This window comes from Puntigrus tetrazona, chromosome 18 (assembly GCF_018831695.1).
Source record: "Puntigrus tetrazona isolate hp1 chromosome 18, ASM1883169v1, whole genome shotgun sequence".
NCBI classification, from domain to species: domain Eukaryota; kingdom Metazoa; phylum Chordata; class Actinopteri; order Cypriniformes; family Cyprinidae; genus Puntigrus; species Puntigrus tetrazona.
In genome coordinates, this window is record NC_056716.1 from 16,534,870 (window position 1) to 16,554,022 (window position 19,153).

General features: G+C 42.1%; 2 protein-coding genes across 3 annotated transcripts; one reads left to right on the forward strand and one right to left on the reverse strand.

Moving 5' to 3' along the window:
- Positions 1 to 1,589: 1,589 nt before the first annotated feature.
- Positions 1,590 to 15,848, forward strand: LOC122323202 (NAD(P) transhydrogenase, mitochondrial-like). Its single transcript, XM_043216893.1, has 20 exons — positions 1,590 to 1,821; positions 2,880 to 3,109; positions 3,713 to 3,930; positions 4,101 to 4,188; positions 4,974 to 5,062; positions 5,217 to 5,404; positions 6,069 to 6,394; positions 6,478 to 6,631; positions 6,895 to 7,056; positions 7,264 to 7,374; positions 7,482 to 7,627; positions 7,772 to 7,967; positions 8,879 to 9,112; positions 9,848 to 10,008; positions 10,287 to 10,466; positions 10,533 to 10,692; positions 11,737 to 11,818; positions 12,868 to 12,986; positions 14,219 to 14,334; positions 15,604 to 15,848. The coding sequence occupies exons 1-20, from the start codon at positions 1,719 to 1,721 to the stop codon at positions 15,748 to 15,750; spliced, it is 3,210 nt and encodes a 1,069-aa protein (XP_043072828.1). The 5' UTR covers positions 1,590 to 1,718; the 3' UTR covers positions 15,751 to 15,848.
- On the reverse strand, positions 15,744 to 19,153 carry dtwd1 (DTW domain containing 1). 2 transcript variants are annotated; one of them, XM_043216897.1, is made up of 4 exons: positions 18,857 to 19,153; positions 17,754 to 17,897; positions 17,010 to 17,214; positions 15,744 to 16,130 (listed from the first exon to the last, which is right to left on the reverse strand). In XM_043216897.1, the coding sequence occupies exons 1-4, from the start codon at positions 19,151 to 19,153 to the stop codon at positions 15,904 to 15,906; spliced, it is 873 nt and encodes a 290-aa protein (XP_043072832.1). In that variant the 3' UTR covers positions 15,744 to 15,903. The 2 variants fall into 2 exon arrangements, with proteins under 2 accessions (XP_043072832.1, XP_043072833.1); XM_043216898.1 differs by lacking the exon at positions 17,754 to 17,897.

The window sequence follows — 19,153 nt, forward strand, 5'->3', positions numbered from 1 at the left end:
ATGCATGACACGGAGAGCAGTGATGACTTCCTGTATTCACTACATATACAACATCACAGACATGCAGACTATAAAGTAACAAACCTCATCCGTGATCAAGGTGAAATGAAGACACACTTCTTTTAAAATCTGTTGTTTTGGTTGATGTTTGATGAATACATGTGTTTATATTTATCTAAGTGTTTTCTGTTTTAAGGATGTTTTAGATCTGATCTTATTAAACCCAGTCTGCATTTTAAAAAGCACTATATTGACTTGATATTAGCAGAATGTTTAGAATAATTACATGGCTATTTTTATATCCTGAAGAGGAGATAAAATATCATAAAAGTGGACTAAAAGATGCCCTCATGTGGTTATTTTTGTAATTACTTTAACAAACAGACTCGTATTTGATTTAAAATCATCTTCCCGCTGGATTAGTTTGATCTTCTGTCTTCTCCAGATGTTCACTGATGGACTGGAGCTCTGTGGATTATTAAGATGTTTTTATCAGACTCTGACAGCATTATTATCTCGTTAAGATCGAGGTCAGAAGGAAAAGCAGTTCAGAGTCATGTTGAAGGTCTGGATAATGAAGTGTTTAGTGTTTTGCTGAGTTTTGAAGGTGAGATGAATCATTTGGTCAAGACTCATGTTGTGTGCACACCGTGTTTGATCAGCTGGTGTGTGTGTGTGTGTGTGTGTGTGTAGTATTTTAGAAAGCAGAGCCTTGAAATGCAAAAAAGTGACAACATGTTAGATTTCTGCGTCTAATGTAGAGAAGAGAGTTTAGTGTCCTGAAAAACAATGTGTGTAATGTTTTGCAAAAAGTGTGAGGCTAAGAATGTGCTTAGGTGTGTTAATGTGTGTGTGTGTGTGTGTGTGTGTGTGTGTGTGTGTCTACCTGGTATTTATCACGTTATGGGACCAAATGTCTCCACAACGATAGGAATACCAGTAAATTTGACCTTGTGGGGAATTTTTTTTGGTCTCCATGAGGAAACAAGATTAAAAGATTAATAAAACATATAGTTTCCTGTAAAGTGTAGAACAATAACACATACAGTCTGTACAGAATAAAACATTACACCTATGAAGAGTCCTCATAAACCACAAACACCAACATGTGTGTGAGTGTTAGTGTGTGTGAGTGTGTGTGTGTGTGTGTGAGTGTTAGTGTGTGAGTGTTAGTGTGTGAGTGTGTGTGTGAGTGTTAGTGTGTGTGTGTGTGTGTGAGTGTGTGTGTGTGTGTGTGTGTGAGTGTTAGTGTGTGTGTTGTGTGTGTGTGTGTGTGTGTGTGTGTGTGAGTGTTAGTGTGTTAGTGTGTGAGTGTTAGTGTGTGTGAGTGTGTGTTAGTGTGTGTGTGAGTGTGAGTGTTAGTGTGTGAGTGTGTGTGTGTGAGTGTTAGTGTGTTAGTGTGAGTGTTAGTATGTGAGTGTGTGTTAGTGTGTGTGTGTGAGTGTTAGTGTGAGTGTGTGTGAGTGTGTGTGTTAGTGTGTGTGTGTGTGTGTGTTAGTGTGTGTGTGTTAGTGTGTGTGTGAGTGTGTGTGTGAGTGTGTGTGTTGGCATGTCTCCCTGCTCTCTCGTCACCGGTCAGTGATCTCGCGTTGTGGTCCGAGAGCAGCAGGTGTCTTCGGCCGGCCGCTCTTCTGCTGGAACATGTGTGTCTGCGTCTGACGGCGAGGGTGTGTGTGTGTGTGTGTGAGACTGTGTTTTGTTCCTCAGACGTCTGATTCATGGCGTGTCTGCTGCGCTGCGTGACATGCTGCTCTCTTCAGCGGCCGGGGAGAAGACTCTTCCAGACCTTCCCCGTTCTGTTCGATCAGCAGGCTCATAAAGGTCAGATCTATAACTCGAGGTCAAAGCAAGCTTTTATTTCAGCTGAAAGCGTCGAGTGAGGTGTCACATGAGAGAGAACCGTTCTGAGGTGGAGATAAGCGAGGTCAGTTAAAGGTGAACTCGAGATGATCTTTCGCTCTCAGTGTCCTCGTGAAGTGTCCTTATCATTGCATGTCACTTCCCTTTAGTTTCTGTTTGTGCGACTCTGCCGCTGGATCTCTGCCAATGAGCTTCTAATAACATCTGCTGCCTCGCTCTGATTGGATATAGTGATGCCAATTATGGATAGAAATGTGTTAGCTGATCCGTGACGCTGAGCAGCCCCGAACACCGCCGCCTGTGTGTGTGTGTGTGTGTGTGTGTGTGTGTGTGTGTGTGTGTGTGTGTGTGTGTGTGTGTGTGTATCTGTGTGTGTGTGTGTGTGTGTGTGTGTGTGTGTGTGTTCCCACCGCTGTATTATCAAAGAGGTGTAAAACATGGAAAAGAGCATTGTGGGAGCTACATACGGCACAGAAAACTATAGAATAGAACTGCTACATTTTTTTCTCAGAATTCAAAGTTTTGTCTCATAGTTCTGAGTACATTTATGTTTATTGCAGTTCTCACAATTTATATTTTAGAATTCTGTTTGCATCATGCAGTGAGTTTATGTCGCAATTCTGATTTTAATTATAGTTTTACGTCTTGCAATTCTGAGTTTTATGTCGCATCTTTGAGTTTATATTCCGCAATCCTGTATTTATCGCAATTGTGATTCTGAAGTCATATCATGCAATTTTGAGTTTATGTCACACACTTTTGAGTTCATCGCCATTCTGAGTTTACATCTCTCGATTTTAAGGCAATATCTCACAATTCAGAGGTGAACAGAGAAGAAAAGACAGTCACAACAATTATGTTTTTTTAATTAATATACTTCCATAGAAAACAGCTTTATAGAGCCTTATATATGAATTAGTGGTTATGGTTTAGGTTAGAGTTAGTAGACTTGTTTTAGCTGTGGATGTCCCTGCTGTAGACATTTTCTTCCCGTCTGTGTGTGTGTGTGTGTGTGTCAGGTGTGAGATATAAAGATGTGCTGGTGGGCGTTCCTAAGGAGATCTATCAGAACGAGCGGCGGGTGGCCGTGTCGCCCGCGGGCGTGGAGATGCTGGTCAAGCAGGGCTTCAGGGTGCAGGTGGAGTCCGGCGCCGGACGCGAGGCCAAGTTCTCTGATGATCAGTACCGAGCCGCCGGAGCCCAGATCACCGACACCAAGGGAGCCTTTGGATCAGATCTGGTCCTGAAGGTGACGAACATGTCTGCTGTATAAAACCCATCTCTTTAAACATGATTTTACAGATCTACCTGTTTTAAAAATAAAACATGGTGTTTATGAGAAAATGCTGAAAAACGCGATGCATTGCTACATTTAAAGCATAATAAAAATGCAGTGCATTAAACACAATACTTGAATAAATAATTCTGTATAGCGGAAAAATGCTAGTAATTAGTTTTAACAATAATACACATGATATTAAAAGGAATCAAGATAAAACATACTAAAATAGGAGTAAATATGCTGCATGTCTTGTAATAAATAACCAACATCAGAGAAGCATAAACTAGAGAATGCGTTGTTAAATTATTGAAATATTAACAAAAAATCTCAAATTAAAGAAAAATATTTGAGGAGTTCAACTGATAAGACTTTCAGATTCACTGCTGTGCATTATTCAGAGTCTATATATAATAAATATATATATATATAAAAATGAAGCATGATATCAATCCATAATGTGTTTTAAATGTCACTGACTGCATATGAATGTTTTATTTATTGACTACCAGTCATGTGATCATCTGTGGCCCAATCACAGTGTGAAGAGTGAGTGTAGTGGTGTGTGTCCAGGTCCGAGGGCCGGTGTTGAACGAGGGTCTGAGGATACACGAGGCTGACCTCCTGAAGCCCGGATCCACGCTGGTCAGCTTCATCTACCCGGCGCAGAACCCCGAGCTGATGGACAGACTGAGCAGACAGCAGTGTACGGTGCTGGCCATGGACCAGGTGCCCCGGGTCACCATCGCACAGGGATACGACGCCCTCAGCTCCATGGCCAACATCGCAGGGTGAGACGGGGTGTGTGTGTGTGTGCGTGCGTGCGTGCGTGCGTGTGTGTGTGTGTGTGTGTGTGTGTGTGTGTGTGTGTGTGCGTGCGTGCGTGCGTGTGCGTGTGTGTGTGTGTGTGTGTGTGTGTGACAGATCTCTGTAATCTCATTCATAATGTTCTGCTCTGCAGGTATAAGGCAGTGGTTCTTGCAGCTAATCACTTCGGGAGGTTCTTCACGGGACAGATCACCGCGGCAGGAAAAGTTCCTCCGGCGAAGGTACATAACAGGATTATTATAGTTACATAAAACTAAACCTTTAAAAAAAAAAATAATAATAAATTGCTTTAAATAAAATACATGTTCATTAAATTAAATAGATTTTTTTTAATTCCAAGGCAAAATGTCTCATTTTAATTTTGTTTAATTTGATGATGATAATAAAAAAACCCTTTAGATATATTCATAAATGGCAAAAAAAAAAAACCAGAAAACTGAACTAAAATGAACATGATGCCAGGAAATGAAAATAAAAACTATAACAGTATTTCAGTGGTAAATAAAATGACTCCAATCAAATCTAGTGTTAGTAACTTTGTGTCTCAGGAACTTTTTATCACTTTTCAGGGTCCTCAAAAAGCCTTAAAATGCAAAATTCAGATTTACAGCCATTGTGTTCTGATTTTCCAGACAGGGCTGAGACTAACCCGGGGTTAAAGTAGTTCAAGGAGGGGAAGTAGTTGTTATATAGTGGTGTTCATCTTGAGTCAATCAGTTTCTTTCATCTGAAACATCTTTAGTCTGGGACATAATACATCCTACTGTGATTAGAATACTTTTAATTATACTTTTAATAGTATTTTATTTTTATTAATATTTTACTAGCACAGATTGTAGTATTAGTAGAAGTTTAAATGTTATTATATTAATAAAACCCAATTTTGTCCTTGTATTTATTTTTACATTTAGTCAGATGCTTTTATCCAAAACGACTTACAAATGAGGTTCAGATTGAGTAAACACTACTAACCGAGCTCTCTGTGTGTGTGTGTGTGTGTGTGTGGGTGCTGGTTATTGGTGGTGGTGTGGCGGGTCTGGCTGCGGCTGGAGCGGCTAAATCAATGGGTGCCATCGTCAGAGGATTCGACACCAGGTGTGTGTGTGTGTGTGTGTGTGTGTGTGTGTGACCCAGGCGCTTCGTTCTGTCTGAACCTGAGCTCAGACCCAAGAGGCTCTGACTGTGTGTGTCTGTGTGTGTGTGTCTGTGTGTGTGTGTTTACTGTGTGTGTGTGTGTGTGTTTCACTAGACCGGCGGCGCTGGAGCAGTTCAAGTCGTTCGGAGCTGAGCCGCTGGAGATAAACATCGCTGAGTCGGGTGAAGGAGTCGGAGGATACGCTAAAGAGATGTCTAAAGAGTTCCTGGAGGCCGAGATGAGTCTGTTCTCCAAACAGTGCAAGGACGTGGACATCGTCATCAGCACGGCTCTGATTCCTGGTGAACGCTTCATTTCTTATTGTTTATGTGTCTCATCAAGAGTTCTGCAGGTTTCAATCAGAGCAGAAATATGACGTTATGATATGTTGCATGCACTGCAGGTGATGAACCTCTTCCTCTGTGTTTGTGTTTTGTCTTCAATACAAACATTTAAACATCCTTAAATCAAGATACGTTTACTGCAGATGCAAAATGAACTCGTTTTCTGATACAAACTGAACAAAATGAAGTGAATTTATGATTGAAACAAGAACTAATATCTCCCAGTGGTTAATGACATTTTTTTCTTTGAATTAATTAAGTTTTAATTAATATCTGTTCTTGTTCAAATCATCTTGATCAGTTTCTCTGAAAACAAGAGTACTTATCTTCTGACATTTTGCTTTTCTAGTAGATTAGATCTGTCTAATCTGTCTCTGTGTGTGTGTGTCTCTCTGTCTCTCCCTGTATGTCTCTGTGTGTGTGTGTGTCTCGCTGACTCTGTGTGTGTGTCTCTGTCTGCGTGTCTTTGTCTCTCTGTGTGTCTCTATGTCTCTCTGTCTCTGTGTGTGTGTGTCTCTGTGTGTGTCTCTCTGTCTCTCTGTGTGTGTGTCTCTGTCTCTGTGTCTGTGTCTCTGTTTCTGTGTCTCTGTCTCTGTGTCTCTGTCTCTGTGTGTGTGTTCAGGGAAGCGTGCTCCGCTGCTGATCAAGCGTGAGATGGTGGAGAGTATGCGGGACGGCTCTGTGGTGGTGGACCTGGCGGCGGAGGCGGGAGGGAACATCGAGACCACCAGACCCGGAGAAGTGTACGTCCATCAGGGCGTGACACACATCGGCTTCACGGATCTGCCCAGCCGTATGCCCACCCAGGCCAGCTCGCTCTACTCCAACAACATCCTCAAGCTGCTGAAGGCCATCAGCCCCGACAAAGAGTTCTTCCACTTCCAGCCCTGCGACGACTTCGACTACGGGACGCTGGATCACGTGATCCGAGGGACGATGGTGATGAAGGTGACCCAGCCCAGATCGACTCTTTATGTTTGTCTTCAGTTTGCTTGTGTGCATGTGTTCATGTTTTATTTCCCTGTTTGCAGGAAGGTAAGAATATTTTCCCCGCGCCGCTGCCGAAAACCACTCCGCCGCCGGCTCCCGCTAAACACAAGACCGTCGCTGAGCTGGAGGCTGAGAAACAGGCCGAAATCTCTCCTTTCAGACGCACCATGACATCAGCGGGAGTCTACACCGCAGGTCAGACACCAAACCAACCACTGAACACATTACTGAAAGATCAATGAATGAATGCATGAACAAACTAATGAATGAATTGAAGATAAAATGAAGATTTAATTTATGACAAAACAAATATATTCACAATTAACTGCAAAAGCACCTGTTTGAATATTTTGAATGAAACTATTAAATATGAATTACATTTTTTAATTAATTGATTTAATTAACGAGTGACTAAGGAAAAAAAAATGGAGTAACTCTCTCTCTGTGCTGTTGTGAAGGTCTCTCGACCGTGCTGGGTTTGGGTATCGCCTCTCCTAACGCTGCCTTCACTCAGATGGTGACGACCTTTGGCCTCGCAGGAATTGTGGGATATCACACGGTGTGGGGCGTGACCCCGGCGCTGCACTCGCCGCTGATGTCAGTGACCAACGCCATCTCAGGTGAGAGCAGACACACTTGAAGTGAGTGTGTGTGTGTGCTGTTGTGTGTGTGCTGGTGTGTGTGTGTGCTGATGTGTGTGTGCTGGTGTGTGTGTGTGTGTGTGTGTGCTGATGTGTGTGTGCTGGTGTGTGTGTGTGTGTGTATGCTGATGTGTGTGTGTGCTGATGTGTGTGTGTGTGTGCTGATGTGTGTGTGTGTGTGTGCAGGTCTGACGGCGGTGGGGGGGCTGGTGCTGATGGGTGGAGGTCTCACACCTTCATCTGTCCCTGAATCTCTGGCGCTGCTCGCTGCGTTTGTGTCCTCCATCAACATCGCAGGTCAGAGCCGACATTAACCTTCATGACACACAGCATTCAAATACTGCTGTGTGTGACAGAAACAGCGGGAGTGTCAGTGAAGGTCATTTAGTGACTCTGCTCTTCAGGTGGGTTTCTGATCACGCAGAGGATGCTGGACATGTTTAAGAGGCCCACAGATCCTCCGGAGCACAACTATCTCTACTCTCTGCCCGGCCTGGCGTTTGTGGGCGGATACGGGGCGTCTGTGGCCGGAGGATACAGCATCGAGCAGGTGTGTGTGTGTGAGTCATATGACACTATAATTAGAGTGTGTGTGTGTGTGTGTGTGTGGATGATGTACCTGGGCTCTGACTCTGTGTGTGTGTGTGTGTGTGTGTGTGTGTGTGTGTGTGTGTGTGTGTGTGTGTGTGTGTAGATGATGTACCTGGGCTCCGGTGTGTGTTGTGTGGGGGCTCTGGCCGGTCTCTCCGCTCAAGGCACCAGTCGTCTGGGGAATGCTCTGGGGATGATCGGGGTGGCTGGAGGAATCGCTGCTACTCTGGGCGCTCTGAAGCCCTCTCCTGAGCTCCTGTCACAGATGTCTCTGGCCATGGCCACCGGAGGAACTCTGGGTAAGAGCCGCTCAGACTCACGAAGCTTAGTGTTACACAGACCCGTGCCATGAAAACAGATCAGCTGATGCACAAAGCCTTAATATGATCCAATATATGACTCATCAGCAGCACAGATCACACCGTAATTTGCAACCGTAAAAATATCAAAACTTCATTTTTGATTTGTACTATGCATTGCTAACAACTTCATTTGGACAACTTTATAGATGATTTTCTCAATATTGAGATTTTTTTGTTCCCTCAGATTTCAGATTTTTAAATAGTTGTATCTCAGACAGATATTATCAAAGCAGACATCAGTGGAGAGATGATTCGTTCAGCTTCAGATGATTTATATAAATCTCAGTTTCACAAATTCACTTACGACTGGTTTTCTGCTCCAGGGTCACAACCGATGACGCAGAGTTTTAAAAATATGAATAAAATCTCACTTGTCCAGTCATTCATAAGATAAAGCTGACATTTTTCAAATGATAAATTTGTTTCAGCTTCAATGCATCTATCAAAAAAACTAAAGCAATTAAGTCTTTAAAGTCTTAAAGAAAAAAATGTCAAGTATTTTAAAATGTATTATTTTCTTGCAATGAGCAAAGGAGTGGGAAAATATGTTTAAATCCCGCATTCAATGTCAAAGAATGACTTTCACTAAATCTGTTCCTGTGTGTGTTCGGATGCGCTGTCAGGCCCGTGTTACATTTTCTTCCGTCTCTGGCTCAGATTCACAGGAATCTTGTGTTTGAGTCGTTCTTCTGCTTCTTCTGAGGGGTGTCCGAAGCAAAAAAGCTATCAAATGCATCACGTTTAGCGTGCAAACGTAAAGAGAAAGAGCAAAATAGCGGAGTCTGCGGCGTCTCAGATGTTGAGTAAATCGGTCCGGGGCGACCTCGTGTGTTTTCTGACCTCCTCAGGTCTGACCATCGCCAAGCGCATCGAGATCTCGGACCTGCCTCAGCTGGTGGCTGCGTTCCACAGTCTGGTGGGTCTGGCTGCGGTTCTGACCTGCGTCGCCGAGTTCATGATCGAGCAGCCGCACCTGGACACTCACCCGGCCGCCGGCGTGCTGAAGATCGTGGCCTATCTGGGCACCTACATCGGAGGAGTGACCTTCAGCGGCTCTCTGGTCGCCTACGGAAAGTTACAAGGTGGATTTGTTGAAAGAAAACAGAGGTTTCTCAGTGATTTTATTCATCATTTACTGCCAGTGTTACTGAGGAATCAAACTAAATAAGATACTGTGTAATATTAAGTAACTACATGCACTCTCTGTATGGTTAGGGTTACTTATTATAATAGTAATGTAACAAGGACAACTTAAAATAAAAAAACTAACATAAATGTAACTAATCTGTTACAGTTACTGAGAAAAAAAATTGTAATTAGTAATTAAATTGCAGTTATAAAAATGTTAAAGAAAACAGGTTAAATGTGATTATTTTCACAAATGCACGCAGATTTAATTAATTTCTTTCATAAATTGCAGTGACTGCCCTAAAATATTAGATATTAATGTTTCATTTATTAAATATTAGTATACAAAAAATGTAGTTTAAAAACAGTATTATAGATAATAAACCATATCTTGTTATAGTTTTCAATGTGTATTTATCCTTGGAGTTATATCAAAGTAAGTCTGGTTGTGTGGTGGCTGTGAATCTTAATTCAAATGATGAAGGCTTTTGAAAGTCTGAATTATACTGTCTGCTTCAAACATTTCAAAATGATCAACAGTTGAAAACTTTTAGGAAAATAATCCAATGTAATCAGTAACATCACTTTATTTAAAACATATAGTAGTGAACCTATTTTAATTAGCCTGAACGTGTTCTCACACACATCATGACACTCCTGTGTGTGTGTGTGTGTGTGTGTGTGTTCAGGTTTATTGGACTCGGCTCCTCTGCTGCTGCCAGGTCGTCACATGTTAAACGCGGGTCTGATGGCAGCGTCGGTGCTCGGGATGGTGCCCTTTATGATGAGTGACAGCTTTAACACAGGCATGGGCTGCTTGCTAGGCGTCTCCGGCCTCTCCACCGTCATGGTGAGCTCCACCTCACACCCCCAACACCCCAAAACATCCTAAACACCACACAATACTCCCAAACACCTCAAAATACTCCCAAACACCCTAAAACACCCCCAACACCCCAAAACATCCCAAACACCTCAAAATACTCCCAAAAACCTCAAAATACTCCCAAACACCCTAAACCACTCTGCTTTTATCAATGAATTACTGTTCTTGTGTGGAGTGAAACATTCTTGACTGATGTGTGTGTGTGTGTGTGTGTGTGTGTGTGTGTGTGTGTGTGTGTGCAGGGTGTGACGCTCACCGCCGCCATCGGAGGAGCTGATATGCCGGTGGTGATCACGGTGTTGAACAGTTACTCCGGATGGGCGCTGTGTGCCGAGGGATTCCTGCTGGACAATAACCTGATGACCATCGTGGGCGCTCTGATCGGCTCGTCCGGTGCCATCCTGTCCTACATCATGTGTGTGGTGAGTGACCGCTAGCCGTGCCGATAGCCACAGATGACCGCTCAGCTGACGTCCGTTCTTCTGCAGGCCATGAACCGCTCGCTGCCCAACGTCATCCTGGGAGGATACGGAACCTCGTCCACCGCCGGCGGGAAGCCCATGGAGATCACCGGCACACACACCGAGGTCAACGTGGAGCAGTCCATCGAGATGATCAGAGAGGCCAACAGCATCATCATAACACCTGGTGAGACACACACACACACACACACACACACACACACACACACAATATAAGTCGTTTACACAATCTGACATAGCTGTGTTTGAGATTTAACTATAAATTAAGTTATTATTCATTATTCAAAGACAAAATCACAGAATACATTTAAAAAAAAATGTTGCTCTTTGAACACAAGAGGTCAGTGTTTGTCAAAGGATGTGTGTGTGTGAAAGAGTCTCTCTCTCTCTCTCTCACACACACACACACACACACACACACACACATCTGTTCTCCTGCTGTGTTCCAGACACACCTGCAGAAACACCAGACGAAGCATCAACCACAAAGCAGTCTGTCTGTTTAATGTGTTTTTTCTTAATACACATGCTTTCAAAGCAGCTACACAGAGAATCAAAACGTTAATGTCCAGAGCTGGACGATGGGGTTTAGTTTTAGTTTACGTGTATATAAACATCATCCCGATGAGACGTGCTGGTAGTAGTTATGCCTCTATGAGTCCTCAATCTGGATATATACTGCTATCAGCCTTTAGACGTGTGCTCATATCAAGCGTTACCAAATCTATTTTCACCAAGTTGTTGTCACAACAAAGTAATTATTACTGATGTGAAGCACATGATGCATATTAGTTAGAGCGTTTGTGCCTCTAAGCAGTTTAATCAAGTCTCTTGTTTTCAAGCAGTGTTTGTACTTCAGTGTGAAATCAGACCTTAGTAGAGCAGTCTTCCCGAGAGGACAGCCTCCGAACACGTGTGTGTGTGTGTGTGTGTGTGTGTGTCTGCTCTCCACACGCGATCGTCCTGTAGAGAGACATCTGGAGTTCAGGAAACTCTGCAATCTGAGCGCAATCAAACGGATTTCCCTGGAAGTCAGCCGATGACACCGTTCTGCACGCTCCTCCAGATAATAGAGCAAACATGAAGCAAATGTGGATCTTGAGGCACGGAGTTTAGGGGATTCCTCACTGACCTCACAGAGCCTGAGATTCTCAGAAAACACACAAGATTAATAACCCCTGTGTGTGTGTGTGTGTGTGTGTCTGCGCAGGCTGGGGTCTGTGTGCGGCCAAGGCTCAGTATCCCATCGCTGACATGGTGAAGATGTTGAGAGAACAGGGCAAGACTGTGAGGTCAGATATACACACACACACACACACACACACACACACACACTCGCTCTCACACTCGCTCACACACACACACACGCAAACACACTCACTCACACACACACACACACAAACACTCTCACTCTCACACACACACACACAAACATTCTCACACTCGCTCTCACACACTCTCTCACACACACTCACTCTCTCTCACACACATACATACTCACACACACACACACTCACTCACACACACACAAACACTCTCACTCTCACACACACTCACTCACACACACACTCACTCTCTCACACACATACACATTTTTACATCTGCAAAAAAAGGTCAAATTCTATAATATTTACTAGTAAAATAATCTCAGCTCAGGTATATTTGTAGAAACAGACAACAATACACTGTATGGGTCAAAATTATTTATTTTTATTTTATGCCAAAAATTAAAGGTCACATTCCATGAAGATATTATATCTCCTGCCGTAAATATATCAAAACTCTATTTTTGATTAGTAGTATGCATTGCTAAGAACTTTAAAAGGATATATCCTCAATATTTTTCCGATCCTCAGATTCCAGATTGTTATAGTTATAACTCGGCCAAATATTGTCCAACCCTAACAACCTAATACATCATTACTGGAAAGCGTATTTATTCAGCTTTCAGATGATGTCACTTTGCTTATCTAGTGCATGCATCTTCATTTAAGACTTTTAAGATATTTTGACTGGAAACACTTAAGATAGATAAGCCTTTTTTGCCGCGTAATACGCTCCAGAAATAACGGCAGGCCTGCTTCTCACACTCCACGTCCAGAGGTTTTAATGTCTTAAGCTCTTGGCGGGTCAGCAGCATAATTCTGCTAAAAAGAAGACAAAACACATCTGTGTCTAATAAAAAAACACTGGTAAAAATGCAGCCCTTCTGTAAATAAAGAGGGAAAGTGTAAAACATTGTCTGAGTATTTACATCAGAGCGACGCAGATGGAGGATTTACAGCATGACGGGTAAACTCCCACGTGTTCTGATGTAAAGCTGATAACATGTGTGTCTCAGGTTCGGGATTCACCCGGTGGCGGGCCGCATGCCCGGTCAGCTCAACGTTCTTCTGGCCGAGGCCGGCGTCCCGTACGACGTGGTTCTGGAGATGGACGAGATCAACGAAGACTTCCCAGGTCAGAGCCGCAGCGCTTATTCCAGCCGTTTCTACATTTTATTTTACAGAGATCAAAAGTGCTATGCATTAAATAACCAACCATCTGAAAAGAGTAGAAGTCTCTTTCAAATCAAATCAATGTAGTTGATCAAAAATAGTCAAATTGCTAAATATTATTAGAATTAGAAATATCTTTTTTTTTTCTTTGGAACCGTTTCTGTCACTGAAATAAAGAATAAGTAATAAATAAGAATAAAAATGGTTATTGTGATTTCTTTTTTGTCAGAAATGCGATGTAATCTAGTTATTGCTAGTTGTAAAGCAACAATTGCGAGGAAAAAAGCAATTCTCAAAATTATCTTTATTTCTCACAATTCTTTGTATCACACAAAAAGTCAGAATTGTGAGAAGACGCACTAACCTTTTGTTACCGTAATTTCTTCTGTTACTGTATTTTGTAATTCTAATTTCTGTCATTCCTCCAGTCTTCAGTGTCACATGATCTTCAGAAGTCGTAATAATATACTGATTACTGCTTGACAAACATTTCTGATTATTATCGATGTTGAACACGGTTGTGCTGCTCAGTATTTTTGTGTGCAAACCATACTTTTAAAAAAAAAAATTTGATATAGAAATCTTTTTAAAAATTTAATTAAAAATATTATTTAAAAATATTATCTTTTTAAACATTATAAATGCTTTCCTGTCGCTTTTTCAATCAATCAAACTTTTATTTATAATATAACTTTTATATAGTGCTTTTAACACCACAGCACTGAACAGAGTCAAACAGGAGAATATAATGATATATATATATATATATATATATATATATATATATATATATAGGGACTGAATGCAGAGACATCCCTGTAATCAAATCGAAAGTAAGTGTCCCCTCAGTTTGTCTCAGTAGGGTGTAGAAGTTATAAGTGAAGTGTGGTGTGAGACACGTGTCTTATCTGTCGGACGGATGAGCCCGTGATCCACAGATGGCTATAAATTAGTTTGGCAGCGGTCGGGACACATGTGGACTCTGATCTTTGTAATAATTCACTTTGATTATGTAATTGTGCCTAGACATGCAACGTATCCCACGAGGCCGTGCAGCAGCGGCTGGCGTCTGTGCGCTCCGAGTCGAGGGGCAGCACGTGTTTTTGTTTAGCCGGCGCAGATAAGCATGTCGAGCGAGGAGAAACCCGATCCATCGCATGAGAGCGGCTAATAGACCTTCTGATTGTTCTGCAGAGACCGACCTGGCGCTCGTGATCGGAGCCAACGACACGGTCAACTCGGCCGCTCAGGAGGACCCCAACTCCATCATCGCCGGGATGCCCGTGCTGGAGGTCTGGAAGTCCAAACAGGTGAGAGCTGGACTCCCTGGAAGTCATAACCGTGTTAAAACCAGACGAGCATCTTATAGATACTACAAATATACTGATTAGACGTTGCATAAATAAGAAGAAATTGCTTACATTTCAAAACGTCACACAGATCCAGGGACGCACACAAAATGCAAAACGAAGCACTGCGTTCAAAAAAACTGGATATTAATTCCTGATAGATTTGTGCGTGTTGCGTATCGTTCACAATTTGGTCTTCAAATACATCACAAATATAGAAGCATTTGATTTCGTGTCGGATGACAGACCCAACGTTTAGACTAAATAAATGTGCTTTGGCTTGTCATTTATAAAGGGTTTGTTGTGGAGTCGGGAAAATTAAAATAAGTTTACAGTGTGTGTTATAAGCTTTGTATCTGCATTAGGTCTATTTCTGAATTAAATAATAAAATGCAACTTATACATGTTTTTTTCTTTTTTACATAGGCCATGAGTATCGTGTTTTAACCATGCAGCAAACATTTTTTAATAATTAGATAAATTACTGAAATACATAATTGACTTGATAATAGTATTAATCGTATCACACATAACAGTATCAAAAAGTATCTTACCGGTCAGTTAGTGGTTAAAATGAACAAATCCTAGTTATATAAGAACTGCGTTATGTTTTGCAAAAAGTGCTTGAAATTGTAAACTGAATCAAAGGTTGAAAATGAGCGTCTGGTTTTGGAGATTTGGTTTGCTGTTTGAGACTCTTGAGATTTTTAAATGAATATTAAAATAGGATGCTCTTAAAATTAAATGAAACACTCCGGTAGTTGACAGCAAGTCTTAATGAGTCGTTGAATCATTCACTCAACCGATTAGTTCATTAATATTATAAAGAGTTCATCGAATCATTCAATTTGTTCCAAAATGTGGATTCATTCAGTAACGAATCAGTGCTGTGTGTCGAGTCATTTTCTCAATCAGAACCATTTTCACTGAGAAAAGACAATATTGTGTCTAAAATGTAACAATATTAACTTCCTGTTTACTTGATTTGCAATCAAGCATATATTAAGGAAACAGCTCTCCTGCACACGTGATATTGCTAAATTATATCAATCCTATAATATCACATGATTTAAATATAAGTGTGTTAATTGTTTTAGTCCTCATATCTTCATTTTTAGGCTCATATGACTGCATTCAATCTGCATCGGATCACACCGAATTAACGAGGTAAATCCATCCTAGTATGAACAGCGTGTGTGTGTGTGTGTGTGTGTGTGTGTGTGTGTGCAGGTGATCGTGATGAAGCGTACTCTGGGTGTGGGATACGCGGCGGTGGACAATCCCATCTTCTATAAGCCCAACACGGCCATGCTGCTGGGAGACGCCAAGAAGACCTGCGACAGCTTACAGGCCAAGATCAGAGAGGCCTATTATTAACACACAGCTTTATTACACACTGAAGTGCCTTAAAAACAAGATGCCAATCAGTGAATGCATGCGGCTTTTCACTTGTAAATAAAAGTATCTCACTGAGACGAGCTGCATCCAGTCCATTCAGTAAAACACACACACACACACACACACACACGCTCACACTTTCCCAGCCGCCTGCTTGGCTTTGTTGATCAGTTTATGCAGGAATGAGAAGAAGAACAGCAGGTTGTCGTATTCTCCCTCATACTCGGAGAAATAGTGGCCGTGCAGGTCCTTGAGAAAGTAGTAAACGGCCTCTATGGTGGCCAGGTACGTGTCCGGACAGCCTTTCTGATGCCTCCAGAAACAGGTCCTCCTGCTCTTCAGCTCCACGTTCGGTAAAGCTGTGGAGAAAGAACGTCCGTTCGGTCAGAAGAAATTGCCAAAAACTCAACTCAAACTGGAAAGGTGACAAAAGCAATCAAAGAACACAATCAAAAAAGCGAGTCAACAATGAAATGTTCCTAGTTTATTAATTATCTATTTGTGTTTTTAGTTCATTTTATTGCTGTCAAACAATTAATCGTGATTAATCCCATCCAAAATAAGTTTTAAATTGAAGAAAAATGTGCTACGTTTATATATTATATATATTTATTTTGTCATTTATATGAATAAACTGATATTAATGTAACTGCATGTAAATATTTTACTAATATATGAAGTATGTGTGTCTTTATATATACTGTAAATATACACAGCACAGACTTTTATTTTGGATGGGATTAATCGTTCATTTTGATACTGCTGCGCAAAATTTATTCCTAATTCAAATTTTATTTTATTTTTTTATCATATTTCTCTTTTTAGTGATTCTGAGTCATGTGTCACTTGCAACCATTAGATTTTTTAACGTTGTTTACTCGCCATTTTGACCAAGAAATGAATAACACTTGCACTTTTTGGGAATTTCCCCATTTTTTGGTAAAAAAAGACCAGCCTACGAGAAATCACTTAGAAATCAGTCATGAAGTATTATGTTACCAAACACTAGGAAGAAACTTGTGTTCTTCAGCAAAGCTGTTGTGTTTCGTTCTGGAGCCGATTCACTTTTTGAGTAAATCTGGCCGAAAGGATGAAAAACTGAGGAGCATGAGCTCGATCGATGAGACTACGATTAATATTGCAACAAAAACGGACCTTTTTAATTTGAGGCCAGAAACATGGAGTTTTCCAGAGGATGAGTTTCTCTCCAGATCTGGTTTAGCTGGAGGTAAACCCACCTTGAAGACGTTCGTCTGTGATGATTCTGGTGGTCTGGTTCCAGGTGCTGTCGATGAACACCACCCTCTGGATCGGGCAGCGGCGCGTCTCGGGATCTGCGTCCGTCACCTTTAACCTCTTGACCCTCGGCTTCCCGCCGCCGGAGAAATGCTCCCACAGCTCCTCCACCGTCATGGCGTCCGGGCCGGGAAACACCAGCACGATCTGCAGGGAGAGATAGGTCAGGGCTGCCGAAGAAGAGCGCAGTCTTAAATATCAAGCTTTGATTCGTAATAAAACCTTCAGCTTTAAACCACGAGATGAGCCATAAAGACGTGTTTTTAAGAGCTGAACTTTAAAAAACAGAAAAAGTGATAAACATGCGTTCTGAGTGAACGGCTTCAGCTGATATTCAGGTAAATATCGGTAGTTGTTTTGTTCGATTACGAGATTTAGTTTTGTTTAAGATTTAAACACTGGCTGCTTCTGTTCAATTCTGAGATTCAAATATTGGTTGGATTTGTTCAGTTTATACATGATCTCTAAACAAGACGTTTTGTCATCAGAAACAACAACAAGCGATATTTAATTAGCAAAACTAGTAGCACACAGAACGCATGTTTTATAATTTGAAAACAATTTATAAAAACTAGTATTTGCATTTCGTAACCAAACGAAAGCGACACACGTATAAATCTCGAGAAGTTTTGATTTTGAGATTGAAATGTTGGTCAGATTTGAGTGTTTGTCCTCTTTCTCCTCACGTTCTCTGCGCTCTGGTCCAGCTCGGGGATGCAGGGGTAGGTGTAGATGGTGACGTGTCTCGGGGCCAGAAGCCTGGCCTGGACCGCGGTGCTCTTCCCGTCCGTTTCGTTCGGGTGCTTGATGATGTCGATCTTCACCGGCAGCTGGACACAGCGGACACCAGCTTTAACACAGCGCTCGAGGCTCTCGAATCGCTTAGCTTCTCTGAAACTATGAGAAGAATGAGTTTTTCATCGGGAACCTCCGGTGGTTCAGGAGCTTTCAAAGCAGCGTTCTTAAAACGCAGTAAATTCCTGGAGGAGCTGTGAAGAATTGGGCTCATCCACGAACGAAACGCATAACAGCTCTATTTAAATTAATCTCAGAAGAGTTCTGCTTCTCTTTATCCACATCGTGTTTGATGTGAGAACCCAGTTATTTCAGCCGCTTCTTACAAACTGGTATTTATCGTATAATTTTATTAGATTGTAATAATGATAAATGCATTAGTTTGTAGCACAAATGGTTTTAATGTTTACTGCATGTTACTGCTTTAGTAACTCTCACACTTTAAATAAAAATAAATAACGTCTTGGACGCATTATATAATATAAACATGTCTGATGATAAATAAAGCACCACATATTGACAGGGAGAGGTTTTTAAGTTCTACTGTGATAATAACTAATACTTCAGACTTATTCTTGTTTTGTCACTTCGCAGCTTCACAGCATCAGTCCCCATTTACTTCAACTGACTGTTAAATAAAGGGCAGCGTGAACGTTCTTCTAAACATCTCCTTTTGCGTTCCACAGAAGAAACACTGAAAAAACGATGCCTTTACGCCGAATAGTTACGTTTTTTCGTTCAGTTCTAATCTAACACCATCTGTGAGCCTGGATCTCAAAACTAGCAGCTCGGGTTTATCTGAGCAGAAGACGTTTTTAATCATTTTTTTTTCTTTTTATGCCGGATATATTACGCCTTAATTTTTGATTAGTAACATGCATGGCTAAGAACTTCATTTGGACAACATTAAAGATGATTTTGTCACTATGTAGTGTTTTTTGCCCCTCTAATAGTCGTGTATCAGAAGGCGGTGCAGGGTCACACAGGAAGTCACCTCGACGCTCGGCACGTCCCGCGCCTCCAGGCCGACCAGCGCGCAGCAGCTGTAGCAGAAGAACATCCGCGACGCGCCGCAGCGAGAGCACTTCCTCCGGCCGGCGAGCTGCGCGGCGTCCAGCGGGGCGTGCGACGCGATCCTCAGGCCGCTCAGCGCGCTGCTCTCCTCGGCCGACATCGCCACAACAAACCCGCGTGCGCCGCACGCACCGGAAGCACTAGCGCGCCGCAGGAAGCCGAGCGGTCTCCTAGCAACAGACGCGACGCTGAGGTCTGAGATGGAGAAGAAGAACAT

Bases quoted from the DNA above. Each gene is read 5' to 3' on its own strand.
- dtwd1 (XM_043216897.1), bottom strand. From the start codon at position 19,153: ATGTTCTTCTTCTCCATCTCAGACCTCAGCGTCGCGTCTGTTGCTAGG. The intron at 17,898-18,856 runs GTGACTTCCTGT...CGCTGTGTCCAG, and splicing joins GGGACGTGCCGAGCGTCGAG to CTGCCGGTGAAGATCGACAT. The intron at 16,131-17,009 runs GTGGGTTTACCT...CTTTCTCCACAG, and splicing joins CACAGACGAACGTCTTCAAG to CTTTACCGAACGTGGAGCTG.
- LOC122323202 (XM_043216893.1), top strand. From the start codon at position 1,719: ATGGCGTGTCTGCTGCGCTGCGTGACATGCTGCTCTCTTCAGCGGCCG. The intron at 5,063-5,216 runs GTGTGTGTGTGT...GTGTTTCACTAG, and splicing joins GTCAGAGGATTCGACACCAG to ACCGGCGGCGCTGGAGCAGT. The intron at 9,113-9,847 runs GTGGATTTGTTG...GTGTGTGTTCAG, and splicing joins CGCCTACGGAAAGTTACAAG to GTTTATTGGACTCGGCTCCT.